This window comes from Schistocerca gregaria, chromosome 2 (genome assembly GCF_023897955.1).
Source record: "Schistocerca gregaria isolate iqSchGreg1 chromosome 2, iqSchGreg1.2, whole genome shotgun sequence".
Classification (NCBI taxonomy): domain Eukaryota; kingdom Metazoa; phylum Arthropoda; class Insecta; order Orthoptera; family Acrididae; genus Schistocerca; species Schistocerca gregaria.
Window position 1 is genome coordinate 468853308 of NC_064921.1, and position 16972 is coordinate 468870279.

The 16972-nt window shown below is 44.3% G+C and overlaps 1 protein-coding gene across 1 annotated transcript in view; it reads right to left on the reverse strand.

The window, feature by feature from the left end:
* Nucleotides 1-9142: 9142 nt before the first annotated feature.
* Nucleotides 9143-16972, reverse strand: part of LOC126326296 (brachyurin-like) — a 33561-nt gene continuing 25731 nt past the window's right edge. Inside the window, exons 5-7 of the mRNA XM_049995629.1 lie at nucleotides 13743-13841; nucleotides 13442-13581; nucleotides 9143-9476 (exon numbers count right to left, since the gene is read on the reverse strand). Of these exons, the coding sequence (XP_049851586.1) occupies nucleotides 9297-9476; nucleotides 13442-13581; nucleotides 13743-13841 (419 nt within the window). The 3' untranslated portion in view covers nucleotides 9143-9296. The remainder of the gene's footprint in view (nucleotides 9477-13441; nucleotides 13582-13742; nucleotides 13842-16972) is intronic.

Genomic DNA, 16972 nt, shown 5'->3' on the forward strand with positions numbered 1-16972 from the left:
GATGCAGTATGTTTCTACAACGACATACTCTCTGCAGCTGGTGAGGAGTATGAAGATCATGACAGTTCATGGAGGATATACACTGAAGAGTCAAAGAAACTGGTACACCTGCCTCATATCGTGTAGGGACCCCACGAGCATGCAGAAGTGCCTCAACACGACGTGGCATGGAGTCGACTGGTGTCTGAAGTAGTACTGGAGGAAATTCACACCATGAATTCTGCATGGCTGTCCATAAATCCGTAATCGTACGAGGGGGTAGAGATCTCTTCTCGATAGCACGTTGCAAGGCATCCCACATTTGCTCAATGACGTTCATGTCCGGGGAGTTTGTGGCCAGCGGAAGTGTTTAAACTCAGAAGAGTGTTCCTGGGGCCACTCTGCAGTAATTCTGGACGGGTGGGGTGTCGCATTGTCCAGCTGGAATTGCCCAAGTCCGTCGGAATGCACATTGGACGTGACTGGATGCAGGTGATCAGACAGGACTCTTACGTACGTGTGTGTCATATCTAATGTCTGAGGGGTACCCACACCATTACAGAGCCTCCACCAGATTGAACAGTCACCTGCTGACATGCAGGGTCGACGGATTCAAGAGATTGTCTTCATACCCGTACACGTCCATCCGCCCGATACAATTTGAAACGAGACTCGTCCGACCCGTAAACATGGTTCCAGGCATCAACAGTCCAATGTTGACGTGCCCACGTGGACTTCGAAAGTCCATATCGATGATATTTCGTTGAATGGTTCGCACGGTGACACTTGTTGATGGTCCCGCATTGAAATCTGCAGCAAACTGCGGAAGGGTTGCACTTCTGTCACATTGAACGATTCTCTTCAGCCATCGTTGGTCCCGTTCTTGCAGGATCTTTTTCCGGCCGCAGAGATGTCGGAGATTTGGTGTTTTACCGGACTGCTGTTATTCACAGTACACTTGTGAAATGGTCGTACGGGAAAATTCCCTCTTCATCGCTACCTCGGAGATGCTGTGTCCCGTCGCTAGAGCGCCGACTATAACACTACGTTGAAACTCACATAAATCTTGATAACCTGCCATTGCAGCAGCAGTAACCGACCTATCAACTACGCCAGACGCTTGGTGTCTTAGAAAGGCGTTGCCGACAGCAGATCCGTATTCTACCTGTTTACATATCTCTGTATTTGAAAACGCATGCCTATATCAGTTTCTTTTGCACTTCAGTCCCCGGAACTTGTGTAGAAGAGAAAAAAGAAATACTATTGTAGAACTTTAACGTAATAAAACAGGCATTTAATATTTAGGTATCACTGATCTAACTTGAGCATAAAGCGAGTTTTGAAAAAGAAAATTGTTTTTCTACTCTCAGCAGCTGATAAACTATCCTGTATATGCAGGGACTATCTTAGAACATATGCAGAACTACACGAAATTTGATAACTGTAAAAGAATTTTCCCTCTCAACTTACTTGTTAATTAAATGAGTGTGTTTCCTACATAAAGTGAGTTTTGCATGAACGATCCTCAGTCGTCAAATCTAACCTACGTATTCCGTTCTAATTCTCTCTCGCTCTTTCCACGGAACGGTTAACATGCAGAGGTGGCCTATATTACTGATAACGCTTTCGAGGAGTTGTGCGACGTGTGTCAGGGTTCTTGATGTGTCCTCTCGAGTTTGATAACGCTACAAGCAATCGTTATCTGTCACTTGTGCAACATTGTACCATATTTGCTCATGCCTTGACAAGGGTACGTGACTGATAAGAGATATTAAGAAGCTCTTTCCTGCCTGACCTGTTCTGTGACTCGGCAGTAACGTGGAATATCTCTCAGCTGGGACAGAACGACGACTGACAGTCTGATTGACATAAGGAAACTAGATACACCGTGCTACATCTTATTTGTTCATAATTTCTTCTTTCTCTGTACACCTTCTCGGACTCGAAGAAAAAACCCTAGTTTTCAGTAGTTAACTACATGAAGACATCTAGTATCGACAATGTGCTGATGTGGCGATGTACTACAACCTAGCGGACGACTAAACTTCCTGAATGTGGTGATTAAAGTGTACTTGCCACAGAAGAATACTCATAGTGTTGGGTAGAGCGGCCTCTGCTTTTAACAGTAGCTAATTACGAAGACTGTTTGGCAACGCACCAGCTACCGTCGTGGTTATGACATTAAATGATATGTCGGATATAGTAGGAAAAATGTATTCAGGTTTATTAAGTGTCTGAAGATAATCGTTCATGCCAGACGATACAGAGAAACGCATGTTGTGGGATATAATTAAAGAGTTATTACATATACTCCAGTTATGCCACTTGCTTTTTTTAATCAAAGCATGAGTCCTCATCAGAGACTAAATTTCATCTGTTCTTAGAAAGTAGTATAGTTTTGAATCCTCCTGGCAGATTAAAACTGTGTGCCGGACTGAGACTCGAACTCGGGCTGTGGCTACACCATGTCTCCCCAATATCCTTTCTTTCACGAGTGCTAGTTCTGCAAGCTTCACAGGAGAGCTTCTGTAAAGTTTGGAAGGCGGGAGACGAGGTACTGGCAGAACTAAAACTGTGAGGATGAGGAGTCAGTCGTGCTTGGGTAGCTCAGTTAGTAGAGCACTCGCCCGAAAAAGGCGAAGGTCCCGAGTTCGAGGCTCCGTCCGGCACACAGTTTTAATCTGCCAGGAAGTTTCATATCAGCGCACACTCTGCCGCAGGGTGAAAATCTCATTCTAGTATAGTTTTCTCTTCATTAATTCCTTCGGCAAATTTGGAAATCTTAGTTCGGGGCAATAAACCACACAGGGTTTGCTTTTACAGAAAAATATTTTGTAATTTGCTATAAACTGAAGTTCAGTTAGGAAGCTATCACTTTCGACTTACCTACAAGCAGGGCTTTGATACGGAGTACATTACAAGTGTCCCCTGCGTGCACAGCTCTTTTCTCAATTCATCGTAAATCTCCGTATTTAAACTATTAAAGGTTATTTAATGCCTTTTATTACTCCACAGGCCCTATCTTATAAAAAACGTGTACATCCTTCGCCGGCGAAATTTAAAAAACCTCGAGTTGTGTACGTAGTTCCTCGTAGTCAGCGCGTACACAACTTTACCACTAGAGCGCGCCCCGCTAAGCACAACAGCGCAGGCGCAGCGCTAGTCCGCCTCCGCGCTACGAGATGGCGCTGCCTTAGAGGCGGACCAAATTCTGCTTCCGCCGATCCGCGCATTAATATGTATCGCAGCCAATGAGATCCCTGCTAACGTAAAACCTTTTCTCCTGGCGGATCACACTCGTGCAGTGATACCTGAACGCCGAGGTATTAAAACGAATGTACAGACCTCCGATTAGTCAGTCTGCATTAGTCATCATTAGTTTGTAGTCATGTTTTAGTCTGCGCCTAATAAGATTATCATCTTCCTGTACATAGCCATGAAGATATATGTATAGACATATCAGAGATTTGCGAGAATAAGATTAACGTACCAAGACCAAAGGAACTTCAGATTGTCAATTGTAAATAGCATCCAGAATCCTAGTTAAGTAAGGTTTATGATCGTTATTATTTTAATAAATGTGTGTGAAAATTAATCAAGTTCTGTTTAAATTTGGTCACCGTCCATCTGCTACTCTAAGCGCGCAAATGGCATTTCTATCGTCTGACCTAACGGCAGAAGATAAACACGCCACGATAAGACCACGAGACATATTGCTGACACTCGCCTACTTCGTTAGAGCAATAAGTCAAATAATCTGATGGTGTGTGTACCGAAGGTCTTACAGTACGCACACCACACCTCGAAGGAATTAGCAGAACCTTTTGACCCAGTGGAGAACGCCGATGGATGTGGCACAATCGTTACTGTGTTTATGACTTTGCTGCCGACAGCTTTGCTTTAGATAACCATCATTTTCGTGTCACTTACCTTACGCATCCACTGTGAAGCTATCACACATAGAAAACTATACTTTATCACAGGCGGACGTTGCCACAGTCTTGAGGCAGAACGGGAGCAATTTTGAAGAGTCGTGATAAGGTTTCAGACTGGGCAGCGTATGAATTGAGACTTCATAGTACGTTACTCCTGCAAGTTGTTCTTAACGGCTCGAAATCTTGAAATGTCGAAGTAAGTTGTAACGTAATCCTAAGAGTGGGCTGTAGCGCCTTAATGGTCATGATACGTGTAAGTATCTGCTGGGTCACGACGTTACGTGAAGCTGTTCCGGATGTTTCTGTTGTTTACCGGGATGACGCAACGGCAGAACATTGCACCGTAATGCAGGAAGATCTGTAGTGGTTCGACACCTGTTGCAAGGACTGGCGGTTGAGCCTCAACATAAACTAAACTGACGTACTGCTCATCAACACAATGCGAACTAATTCTGTCCAACTCATCGCACTTGCCAGAAATTCGAGATAGAGTGAGACAAATCAGTCTGTTCGACATCGATTATTTCAGATGAAAACTGCTTTTCTCATCATTACCTAAATCATCATCATCATCATCATAACAATATCATCATCATCTTTAGTCATGTATTAGGTTCGAAAAACATGTTTCGGCTTCATTGTCTTAACTCTGCCGCTTCCTGTGGCGACCTGCATCCCTTACGCCTTTGGGTATACATTGCAGCCGGCTGGAGTGGCCGTGCGGTTCTAGGCGCTACAGTCTGGAGCCGAGCGACCGCTACGGTCGCAGATTCGAATCCTGCCTCGAGCATGGATGTGTGTGATGTTCTTAGGTTAGTTAGGTTTAATTAGTTCTAAGTTCTAGGGACTGATGACCACAGATGTTAAGTCCCATAGTGCTCAGAGCCATTTGAACCATTTTTTTGAGCTACTGCCACAGATTGTCTAAATAATAAACACTGCATGCAAAATAAAGACTTAGATTCATCATTTCCAGCAGCCCAGCAAACATTGCCCCTTTTCCCACCAATTTCAAGGAAGAGGTGGCGGTCGGATGACTTAGGTTAATGGAGGTAGCCCAAGTGACCTTTCTTCCACCAAAATTTGAACTTCCTACCATTTCCTGAGGGAGGGGAGGGGAGGGGGGAGGAATGGGGAGGGAAGGGGTTCAGGTTATTGGAGGTAGCTCATTTGACCTATTTACCCTCCAAAATTTGAACTTCTCGCTGTGACGTCATTGCGATGTTGCATCTATCACTCACATCTAGGTTCTGCCATATTGAATAAATAAGGCAACAACGGAAAGTGGGGTGACGGTGGACTTGTTCCAATACTTCTGTTATAGTGTGAGTGTGTGTGTTTTAGTGTGTGTGTGTGTGTGTGTGTGTGTGTGTGTGTGTGTGTGTGTGTGTGTGTGTGTCAGTGAGAGGGGAAGAGAGAGAGAGAGAGAGAGAGAGAGAGAGAGAGAGAGAGAGAGAGAGAGAGGGGGGGGGGGGAAAGGGAGAGTGGGAGGTTTTGATAAGTAATCGATTACTGCTGTCTTGCTCTGTCATTGTTTGAATCTTAATTTTTGAATTTACCACCATCTGTCAGCTTTTAATATTCTAAATTTTAATTATTTTTTAAATTCACGTCATTTTAATTTTTAAATTTCCTGCCAACTGCCATCTTTAATTTTTAAATGTTCCGCCATCTGTCATATAAGTGATGTCATGGAGAAAGAGGGCGTTGCTCATGATGTCACAGTGGTGATGTCATTGATAAGGGGTAGTGCCCTTTGATGTTATGGGATGACAACGATCTAGATCACGTGACATCGCAAAGGTAAACAAAGACTGCTACAACGTACTTATCCGTCCTGCTACAGCGTCGTGACTTAATTCTTAATGATGAAATAGGTTGTTTTTATTTACCACTCCAAGAGTAGCAGCAGCCAGGTGGTCGTCTCTCTCCTCACACTGCATTGTACATTACCTTCGACTCTTCTTTCACAGGTTATTACATTCCCCATCCGCTGGATTTCTTCCAGATACATAATAGGCTGTACCTGTACTCACTTGACACTCTGTTTGCCCCTTTATACTTACATTCTTTTATCTTCGAGTAGATATAATGTAAAGTTAATGAGTACATACGTTCTTTTGTATATTTCAATTTCAGTTCGTTTAGGTATTGGACGTTTTAACAAATATCTGTGTAACTTGTGTAGTTCAATACGTTTAGGTCTGTCAGACATTGGGTTTAGGGATTTATACTCATATATTCTGAAATAGGGGTGGACAAACTCGTTCATCCTTGGGAACTAGTTCACTGGTGATAGCTCTTTCTTGGGAACCGTTCATTTCTACTCGTTCGTCATTCAGTTGTGCTTGGTATATGGTCCTTATGAAAAATCGAAAATAAGTCGCAAGGTGACTGAAGATGGAAGGCGCTAAGAGGGGTCACTTCCCTCCTCCATGGAGTACAAAGTTGTGATTCTGCAAAACCTTTCGTTTAGTCAACTGTAGCTTTATGTGGCTGATCGCAGTGAAACTATATAAGACGAAAAACCGGCTCCGAGTACAGACTGCTCGCCAATTACGCACATTTGTTGACCGCTACTAGCAGACTAGATAAACATGTAATAATTAGGCAGTGAGGAAATAACAAATAAGCTAATGCAAACAACAATTTCAAAATAATAGATGACAATTGATGGGCGACAATGAGCAGTCAAGTACTCGGGGCCGATTTTTCGGGCGCCACCCTGTACCGCTGAAATGATATTGTTGAAGTTATCACGTTATCTTTACAAAACTTGACACCAGACACTCGATTATGGAGCGCGTGCTTCATTCGGCTGTACGTCGGTCTGCCTTCCACAACAATGAACATGCCCTTTTACATTGGATCAAAAAAGGACGGAAAATGGCCAGTCGTGTGTGCCGTGCCGACTTCGCTTCCATGTGTAATAACAAGAAAGGTCTTGCCTTTTTACAAGTATTTCTTCTGCTGTTTATCGAAATAGTGAAGTAAGCTGATATGCCGTTTTGTTACCTGAAAAAAGTATGTCTTACATATCATGTAGTTTTTATGTAATTTACGTAATTATAAAATACGTTTTAATTACCGGTCGTGGATGCTGAAAAGAATACGAAAAGAACCAGAAGTTCAGTGTTCAAAAAAGATTTGAAACAGATCTAGAATGGGCTTGAGCAGCGAACGAAACGAAGAACTCGATAACGAACTAACTATGAGCAGTCGGCAGTGGAACTGCAAAGACTGGCCACGCGAGGAAGGGCGAGTCCGGCCGAGCGAGACCGGGACCGAGACCGACGGGAACGGGACCGAGGCTGGAACGAGGCCGGGCGACGTGCCGTTGCGGGAACGAGACCGACCGTTTACCGTTCCCGGGAACTACAAGTAGAAACCCGCGACTGAAGTGAACTATGAAAGACAGTTCCCTAGAATTCGTTCCTCGCTCGTTCCGTTCATCTTGGTGAACCGTTTCTTTGGACCCGTTAGTTCGCGAGCGACCCATCTCTAGTCTAAAAAATACGGTATATCATGACATAATATTTATTGTTTTGCACTAATTTGAAACTGGAACATTCGCATTTTGAGTTTTTGGGTACAGACCTACAATATTTACATTCCTGGAAATTGAAATAAGAACACCGTGAATTCATTGTCCCAGGAAGGGGACACATTCCTGGGGTCAGATACATCACACGATCACACTGACAGAACCACAGGCACATAGACACAGGCAACAGAGCATGCACAATGTCGGCACTAGTACAGCAATGCTGGCTGCTATTCTCCCATGGAGACGATCGTAGAAATGCTGGATGTAGTCCTGTGGAACGGCTTGCCATGCCATTTCCACCTGGCGCCTCAGTTGGACCAGCGTTCGTGCTGGACGTGCAGACCGCGTGAGACGACGCTTCATCCAGTCCCAAACATGCTCAATAGGGGACAGATCCGAAGATCTTGCTGGTCAGGGTAGTTGACTTACACCTTCTAGAGCACGTTGGGTGGCACGGGATACATGCGGACGTGCATTGTCCTGTTGGAACAGCAAGTTCCCTTGCCGGTCTAGGAATGGTAGAACGATGGGTTCGATGACGGTTTGTATGTACCATGCACTATTCAGTGTCCCCTCGACGAGCACCAGAGGTGTACGGCCAGTGTAGGAGATCGCTCCCCACACCATGATGCCGGGTGTTGGCCCTGTGTGCCTCGGTTGTATGCAGTCCTGATTGTGGCGCTCACCTGCACGGCGCCAAACACGCATACGACCATCATTGGCACCAAGGCAGAAGCGACTCTCATTGCTGAAGACGACACGTCTCCATTCGTCCCTCCATTCACGCCTGTCGCGACACCACTGGAGGCGGGCTGCACGATGTTGGGGCGTGAGCGGAAGACGGCCTAACGGTGTGCGGGACCGTAGCCCAGCTTCATGGAGACGGTTGCGAACGGTCCTCGCCGATACCCCAGGAGCAACAGTGTCCCTAATTTGCTGGCAAGTGGCGGTGCGGTCCCCTACGGCACTGCGTAGGATTCTACGGTCTTGGCGTGCATCCGTGCGTCGCTGCGGTCCGATCCCAGGCCGACGGGCACGTGCACCTTCCGCCGACCACTGGCGACAACATCGATATACTGTGGAGATCTCACGCCCCACGTGTTGAGCAATTCGGCGGTACGTCCACCCGGCCTCCCGCATGCTTACTATACGCCCTCGCTCAAAGTCCGTCAATTGCACATACGGTTCACGTCCACGCTGTCGCGGCATGCTACCAGTGTTAAAGACTGCGATGGAGCTCCGTATGCCACGGCAAACTGGCTGACACTGACGGCGGCGGTGCACAAATGCTGCGCAGCTAGCGCCATTCGACGGCCAACACCGCGGTTCCTGGTGTGTCCGCTGTGCCGTGCGTGTGATCATTGCTTGTACAGCCCTCTCGCAGTGTCCGGAGCAAGTATGGTGGGTCTGACACACCGGTGTCAATGTGTTCTTTTTTCCATTTCCAGGAGTGTACATGTCACCTATCTTTGGTAGTAACGGTGTTTGTACAGTTAGAAACTCTGTTGTGAGGACTGTCTTAATTTGTGTGACAGTAGTCTACAAAGCCGAAAGTCGGTTTACAGAAAAACATAAATGTTATTGTAGAATTTTAGTACTGTGTATTTCTTCACATGCGAAGGTCTGGTTATAGTTTGTGGTGTAATGCATACTGTGGATGTTGGTAATGGCATTGAACACATTGCTTTATGCGTCTTTATTGATTGCTGGTTAAATCATCTGTATACATTGCCACATCATAATTAAGCTACGGTTAACAGGGAGCGTCGCGGCGTTCTAGGAATGAGAAATAGTGACCCAGAGTTCGCTGCGCCCCCTCTCACCCGCAGACGGACTCACTGCCGGAGGCCGTCGTGGATGGCGTTCTCGTTGATCCAGTCGAGGTAGGTGGTGACGCGCGCGTAGCCCGCCGGGAAGCCCAGCGAGCAGCCGTCGTCCGACACGAACGACACGACGCCCACCTCCGTCCACTGGCCGTCCGCCTCCTGGATCACCAGCGGGCCGCCGCTGTCGCCCTGCGCACGGAACGCGCTCAGCGTCAGCCAAGTGGCAAAAACTGGGCACACTCCAGCAATACGGGGGCTATTGGGAAAGTAAGTCTGATTGGTCGCGGAATGGAAACCACAATGAATATCGAAAGTGTTTTGTTTGCAACAGGTAGCCACGTCTTCCAGTTACCGGTCTACGTAGTCGTCGCTCCGACTTACATATCTGTCGTAGCGTTGTACCAACTTCCCAGTACCGTTGTCATAGAACGCAGCCTCCCTTGCTTTTCGGCAATTTTCTATGCTGGAACCGCAGCCCATTGTCTAGAGATGAAAGTAAGAGGGAGCCGCGTACGGGCTGTATGGTGGGTGATCAAACACTAACCATCGAAAATGCTGCGGAAGGATCCTCATTGCTGTTGCAGTGTGCGGCCAACAAATGTCGTGAAGAAGAAATTGCATGACAGTTACAATAGGTGGGGTTGCACGAAATCAGGCGATATCTCCTGCTAGGCATCCATACTTGGCGGAAGACAATGTTTTCTAGAATGAGATTTTCACTCTGCAGCGGAGTGTGCGCTGATATGAAACTTCCTGGCAGATTAAAACTGTGTGCCCGACCGAGACTCAAACTCGGGACCTTTGCCTTTCGCAGGAGAGCTTCTGTAAAGTTTGGAAGGTAGGAGACGGATACTGGCAGAAAGAAGTAAAGCTGTGAGTACCGGGCGTGAGTCGTGCTTCGGTAGCTCAGATGGTAGAGCACTTGCCCGCGGAAGGCAAAGGTCCCGAGTTCGAGTCTCGGTCGGGCACACAGTTTTAATCTGCCAGGAAGTTTCAATGTTTTCTAGGTTTTTTTTGCGCTTGCTGTGCGCTCAGAACTGATAACAGCGATGTAACGCTAAGTGCAGGCATACTAAATCTACATCTACATACATACTCTGCAATTCACCATACGGTGCGTGGCGGAGGGTACCTCGTACCACAAGTAGCATCCCCCTGTTCCACTCCCAAAGAGAACGAGGGAAAAATGACTGCCTGTATGCCTCTGTACGAGCCCTAATCTCTCTTATCTTTGTGGGCTTTCGGCGAAATATAAGTTGGCGGCAGTAAAATTGTACTGTAGTCAGCCTCAAATGCTGGTTCTATAAATTTCCTCAGTAGCGATACACGAAAAGAACGCCTCCCTTCCTCTATAGACTCCCACCCGAATTCCTGAAGCATTTCCGTAACAGTCGCCTGATGATCAAACCTACCACTAACAAATCTAGCAGCCCGCCTCTGAATTGCTTCTATGATCTCCAACTAGAGACACTGCCCAAAACATCTATGCAAATCTTCATCCGATTTTCAGAGTGATTTCGATTTCACGACCGGTCGTTCCTTAGTTTCCTAATAGCCCCTCCCCCCCCCCCCCCACCTACCCCCCACCACCACAATGCAGCAGCTAAACCTTCTTTCCTCTGACATTTTTTAACATAACATGACGCTTTTAGCTTTTCGACAAATCTCACAAGGCGTTGGTGTTGCTTAGAAAAGTCCAAATTAGAGCAGTCGTTTCACTTTAAATACAATGATCAATAGTTCGGCACAAGTTAAGTAAAGGAGCAGATTCCGTAGCTTCAAGTGATTCAATTGTTCCTCGCTGTGATTCGATGCAGTTCCACAAATGCGGACGTGATTTCCAACGTCTTCTAGGCTGCCTTTAGTTTCCGCATTCATTACAGAGTTAAACCTGATGAGAGATTTCTCATTGTGATTCTGACATTTACACTCCAGACTGGAGGCTTGTACTTCATCACTTTAATGCAATGGGATGGATTCCTGCATGCAATTTGCCTGCAAATCACGAAAAATTATTATTTTAACTGTTTGCGTGTTGCATTCCTGAGCCGGACTTTGGAAAGTCGCCAAGCATTCACATAAACTGTGTAGGAAACCACTTTCAGACCACAACCAGAATAGTCAGTGAAGAAGATTGATTCATTCATCGTGTTCTGGATTGCCTATCTGAAAGGAAAACCTTCACGTATGTAAAAGGAGTCAAGGTCTGCATTAAACCTAACAATACCAACGCTTTTTCTATAGCAGAATTCGGTGATTGTTGTTGACTTACATTAACAACACATTTTTAAAGAGATGATGGTGTATAAGTAGGGCCCATAACCTGAAATATATTTCAGCACATACTACCAATATGAAAGCACTTTCAATAATGTGTGTTACCGAAGAGGGGTTACTTAACGCCCATTATAAAAATTATAAAAGTGCAAATTTCGTTAATTATTGTTGACTCTTACTCAAAACATAATTTTAAAGCGATGTAAATATGTAAATGTGGTCCTGAAACTGAAAATGTTGAATGTGACAGTCATTGGGAAAAGTGACATCTACTACTACTGGATTAAGTTGACTCAAAAATCTGGTAGCAGAATTAATTAAAAACAATAAATATTTTTTTCAGAATTTTAAAATATAACGGAACTGAATAGATGACAATAGGTGGGGATAAAATATCCTCCCCCCGCCCTTGGTATTGCGAGGGTTAACAAAAGACAATCAAGACACAGAAAGTAGAATCTGTTAACTGTATTAGTAATGAACTATTACTATTCATGCTTACGCCATTGGAGCTTCATCAAATAAATTAGAGAGAGTGAACTAGAGACAGTTTCTATTTTGGAAAGAGATGCTGCTTCTTCAGTTGTATTACATAGCTACTATTTATGTCCTGAGGATAGCTTAATATTTACTTGGTTACATCTGAATTTTTTTTACTTACACCTACAAGTTCTAGTCCTGTTTAGATGTTACTGTGGCAACTATGTAAGGAACACTTACTTGCCACGTAGGTAGAAGATCGTTTCACTCCTTGACTCTAGATACTCAGATAATTTGTAGAAAGAATAGCTAATGGGGTATGTCTCTGATTTTCTTTCGAATTGATTGGGATTCCCAGATTTTTATATATACTGAATTAGAGCTTGTTGAATAGCTTCATGCTAGAGAACATAATCCCACTTTAAACCACAAAAAAAGTCGAAACAGAGACTATAGACAATCGTTTTTGTGTCTGATGATTGTGTAGATGACAGTAAATAGAAGCTCGCAGTTAAGTTCAAACATTTTTTGTTGGTGTTAGGAACAAAAACCGTTAATGTGTAGGTATTTTTTGAAGTGAAAAAGAACAGAAAGAACCTTAAAAATGTTTCTGTAGGAAGTGCGGTCAGCTGTACACTGCAGTCTTACGGCTCGTTTCTGGTGAATACACACTTTACTTGCTTTAGGTGCACTGCGTCGGAAGATAATTTTATAGAACAACAAATCGTGATAAAATTCATTACAAGCCAACCCTCTTGTCTTTAGGAAAACACAATGACAGATGCTTCTAAGGGCAAAGCATGCTGAATTGAGGTTTTGATTAGTTTACGCCAAGGCTGAATCTCGAGGATGTTTGCTTAGTTTTTCACTTTGTGTATTACCATTAAAGTCTGCTTCTGATGCCAGAGGGTCATTCTTGCTTGTCTGTAATTGCATAATATGAGTCTTTTAGAGATTAAGACAAACTGTTAGCTGTGAATAACTTGTAGGCGTTTTCAGCTGTCGTCTGAAGAGTACTTGCTAAGGTTGTGTCTGGATCCTTGTTTGACAGTCTTATTTCATCAGTAAGCGTTACAAGTTTTGAACCACAGGAAAGACCGGACTAGTCGCTGATTTGTAAACTGGCACACGTATAGAAATGTGCAAGGTGGACGACTCCCAGAATGCTTCACACTTGAATCCCTCTGTTTCAGGTCGTCACATCACTTTGTCCTGTTTACACTGTGAGGTTAAAATGTTTACGGCAACCGTTGATCCGGCGTGCGGATTTGATTCGATTGAGGCTCCTCTCTTCGTCTCGCAAGCTAGCGATCTCGCTTTGCTCTAAACGATCAGGTAAATGCCTCCCAGATTTTCGAATTCTGTAAAAACAAGAAGCAAAAATGAACTTAACTTACATTGCAAGGACTCTCGTTGGTAGCTCCCTTGGTGCAGATGTGGTCGTTGCTTATGGCGCCCGGAAAAGCAGCCTCGCACTCGGAGTTTTCGATGATGGTCAGTTCAGTGAACTGCAGCGTGGGGCTCACTGAGTTGCTTTCTGCACAACAGGGAGACGAAAGTAAGACACATTTTAGTAGTTACAGTTGTTAGGGGGCTGCTGCGTTTACGTATGATTTGGTGTCGCCAAAGGTCAGTTTGCTTCGGCTAAGGTAAGGCCAGCTGTTTAGCACGGAAACGTGCAGTCGGTCGATCACTCACCGTCAGACAGCTTTCCCCAGCCGCTGAGCACCGCCGTCAGGCCGGCGAACGTGTCGTTCACCTGAGATGCAGACGGCAGCCGAATGACGTTTATTACGTCTGCAAGTAAACAAACATACAACTGTATTTCGTTTTTGTTTGGAAGAAGAGTGTCACATAGTTGCAATGGTGAAGGAAAAAGAAAAGAAATCTTGACAATTTGATAAGTGTGAGAGGTAGTGCGAAGTTCTTTCCACACTAATGCTTGTTTACTTCCACAACACTTAGCCTGTTCAGTTACGGTTGTCACCGGGAGATGATGCTATAGCACCCACAGCTATCCGTATTCGTTGCGGGGGGGGAGGGGGGGGGGTGTATCTAAAATTCGTCAAGAACGCAGATTTTTTCTTTTTTTGGAAGCATCTATTTCTGTAGTACATTAGAAATATTGTCTCCAATTTTCAGATTTTATTTCGTGCTACGTATGATGTAAAAACCTTCTGGTTTGAACCAAAGCGTAGTGCCACACCCCCTTTTCTAATCGAGTCTGTCTTGTTTGCGATATTGTGTTAATTCCTGACATCAGAGAACAAATCTGCAGAGTTTAGAATTTTTCAAAGTACATTACTGTCTAATTTATTCAAATTATTGTGAAATAAATGTTGTTGTACATCACAAACTTAAAATTTTTTTTGAGAGAGTTCTAAGACTGATATTAAAGAACGGGTACACAGATTTGTTTCTCTAATTACTCAGAAGTAAATTAACATTTGAGAAAGTGTTCCTCATAAGATAGCGTGTGTTCCAAAAGGTCCAGCAACGTCCTGAACAAATTGTTTGACAAAAAAATTGGAAAAAACCAATAACATAATGACAACATGTGCAAAATTTAGTTCAATTTTCTCTCAAACAGTCAAAGTTACATTATCGTATATGAACCCGTGTATATTTTTCATATAACAGATTTAGTGGCTGGGTGTCTTAAGGGTATCCCTGACTGTGAATGTTAATCAATCACTTTGATGATAGCTATTACAAAACTTGAACTTTTAACAACACAACAAGCTAATTCAAGCGAAATGCTCTACCCACTCGAATGAAATTTAACCTATCGATGTGAAATGTAGCTATTCCGATAGCACCAAAGTTAGACAGTTTCTTCACAGTGTGTAACTTCGTCGGAAATAAAATTTTCGGCTTCATTCATTTGTTCATTGACGAATAGTTTGGATAATGAATGTATCTTAGTTTATTTGAAAGCGAAGTAGAGGATCGGATATTGTTCAATGGAAGGAAATAAGGTATTCATGTACTATTTGTTATATAGAGCCGGCCGCAGTGGACGAGCCGTTCTAGGCGCTTCAGTCCGGAACCACGCGGCTGCTACGGTCGCAGGTTCGAATCTTGCCTCGGGCATGGATGTGTGTGATGTCCTTAGGTTAGTTAGGTTTAAGTAGTTCTAAGTCTAGGGGACTGCTGAACTCAGATGTTAAGTCCCGTAGAGCTTACCGGCCGCGGTGGTCTTGCGGTTCTAGGCGCTCAGTCCGGAACCGCGCGACTGCTACGCTCGCAGGTTCGAATCCTGCCTCGGGCATGGACGTGTGTGACGTCCTTAGGTTAGTTAGGTTTAAGTAGTTCTAAGTCTAGGGGACTGCTGAACTCAGATGTTAAGTCCGGTAGAGCTTACCGGCCGCGGTGGTCTCGCGGTTCTAGGCGCTCAGTCCGGAACCGCGCGACTGCTACGCTCGCAGGTTCGAATCCTGCCTCGGGCATGGATGTGTGTGATGTCCTTAGGTTAGTTAGGTTTAAGTAGTTCTAAGTCTAGGGGACTGCTGAACTCAGATGTTAAGTCCGGTAGAGCTTACCGGCCGCGGTGGTCTCGCGGTTCTAGGCGCTCAGTCCGGAACCGCGCGACTGCTACGCTCGCAGGTTCGAATCCTGCCTCGGGCATGGATGTGTGTGATGTCCTTAGGTTAGTTAGGTTTAAGTAGTTCTAAGTTCTAGGGGACTGATGACCACAGATGTTAAATCCCATAGTGCTCAGAGCCATTTGAATTTGAACCGTAGAGCTTAGAGCCATTTGACTCATATCGCTACATAGAAATCTTCGAATTCGTCCCCTTTTGGTGGGCAGGAAATGAACAAACACTATACCTCGTAAAACCAGCTAAAAGACCTGACGGGTTTCCACAGTATGACTTGAAAAGAGGTACCGGATGCTGAGCCGACGCGTCCGCTTAAGACTTACTTTTCGAGCACAGCACTGACACAGCTTAGGCCTGCTGCATTATCGTTTGTCATACAGTCATTAGAAGACGCTGGCAAAAGAAGTACTCTTAAAGCTTGAAAGGTATGTGCTGAGATTCGATCAGGATAGAGCAAGTGAAAAATGTCGATAGTTCCCAACCGTAAGGTTGGACGAGTAGTGCATCTTCGAGTAGTAAGATCTTTGACAGCTAACAGAAATAGATGCACGCGGTAAAAGTTTGAATAGTGGTGAGGAGATGCGCAGAGACAGCTGACGTGTTTCGAGTCGGAGCTAGAGGCCTGCAGGAGGCAGCCGGGTCGTGATAGCATCAAAGTAAGAACTGGCGGTACGCACATAATAAGCTATATATTGAGCGAAACTCGGCATATACCTGGGGAAACTAGACATAATAATTAATGAAATAGGTTTTCTGTGGTTAAATAATGTCTAAAAGCTAGATAGAAATCCCATTGTTGATGCATTAAGCGTTTTGTGAAACTTTCTCGTAAATCCATGCTATAGAAGTTTTTTTTAGTTTTTCACATGTGCCTTAAAAGTATGTGCAATAAATATTTTTTAGATAAAATTAGAGTTTCATCTCACACCGTATGTCGTTCTCCGCATCCTGTGCTTGCATTGAACCAAAAGGTACATTAAAGTAAAGTTCCCATGAGTGAAGCTAATAATTTCATTTATGAGAGCAAAATAATCTATATGCCATTGCACAGTTGGCAAATTATTCAGATCAGGAGAGACTTTTTATTAATTAACAAACAGGGCCAAAATGAGCAAAGTTATCTATAATGACAATTTTATGCCATTCCACTACGGCTTGAGTTGAATATACGTTTTATTGTCGGCTAAACGGGAAGGAGTGCACGAGCTAAGTCCGCAGGCGCAGTCAGATGCAGGTTGGTGGCTTTCATTTATTTTTACCACTAAACTTTCATGCAGTCAGATATGTATTATGACTATTAATTTTCCAACAATATTTTCATGCAGT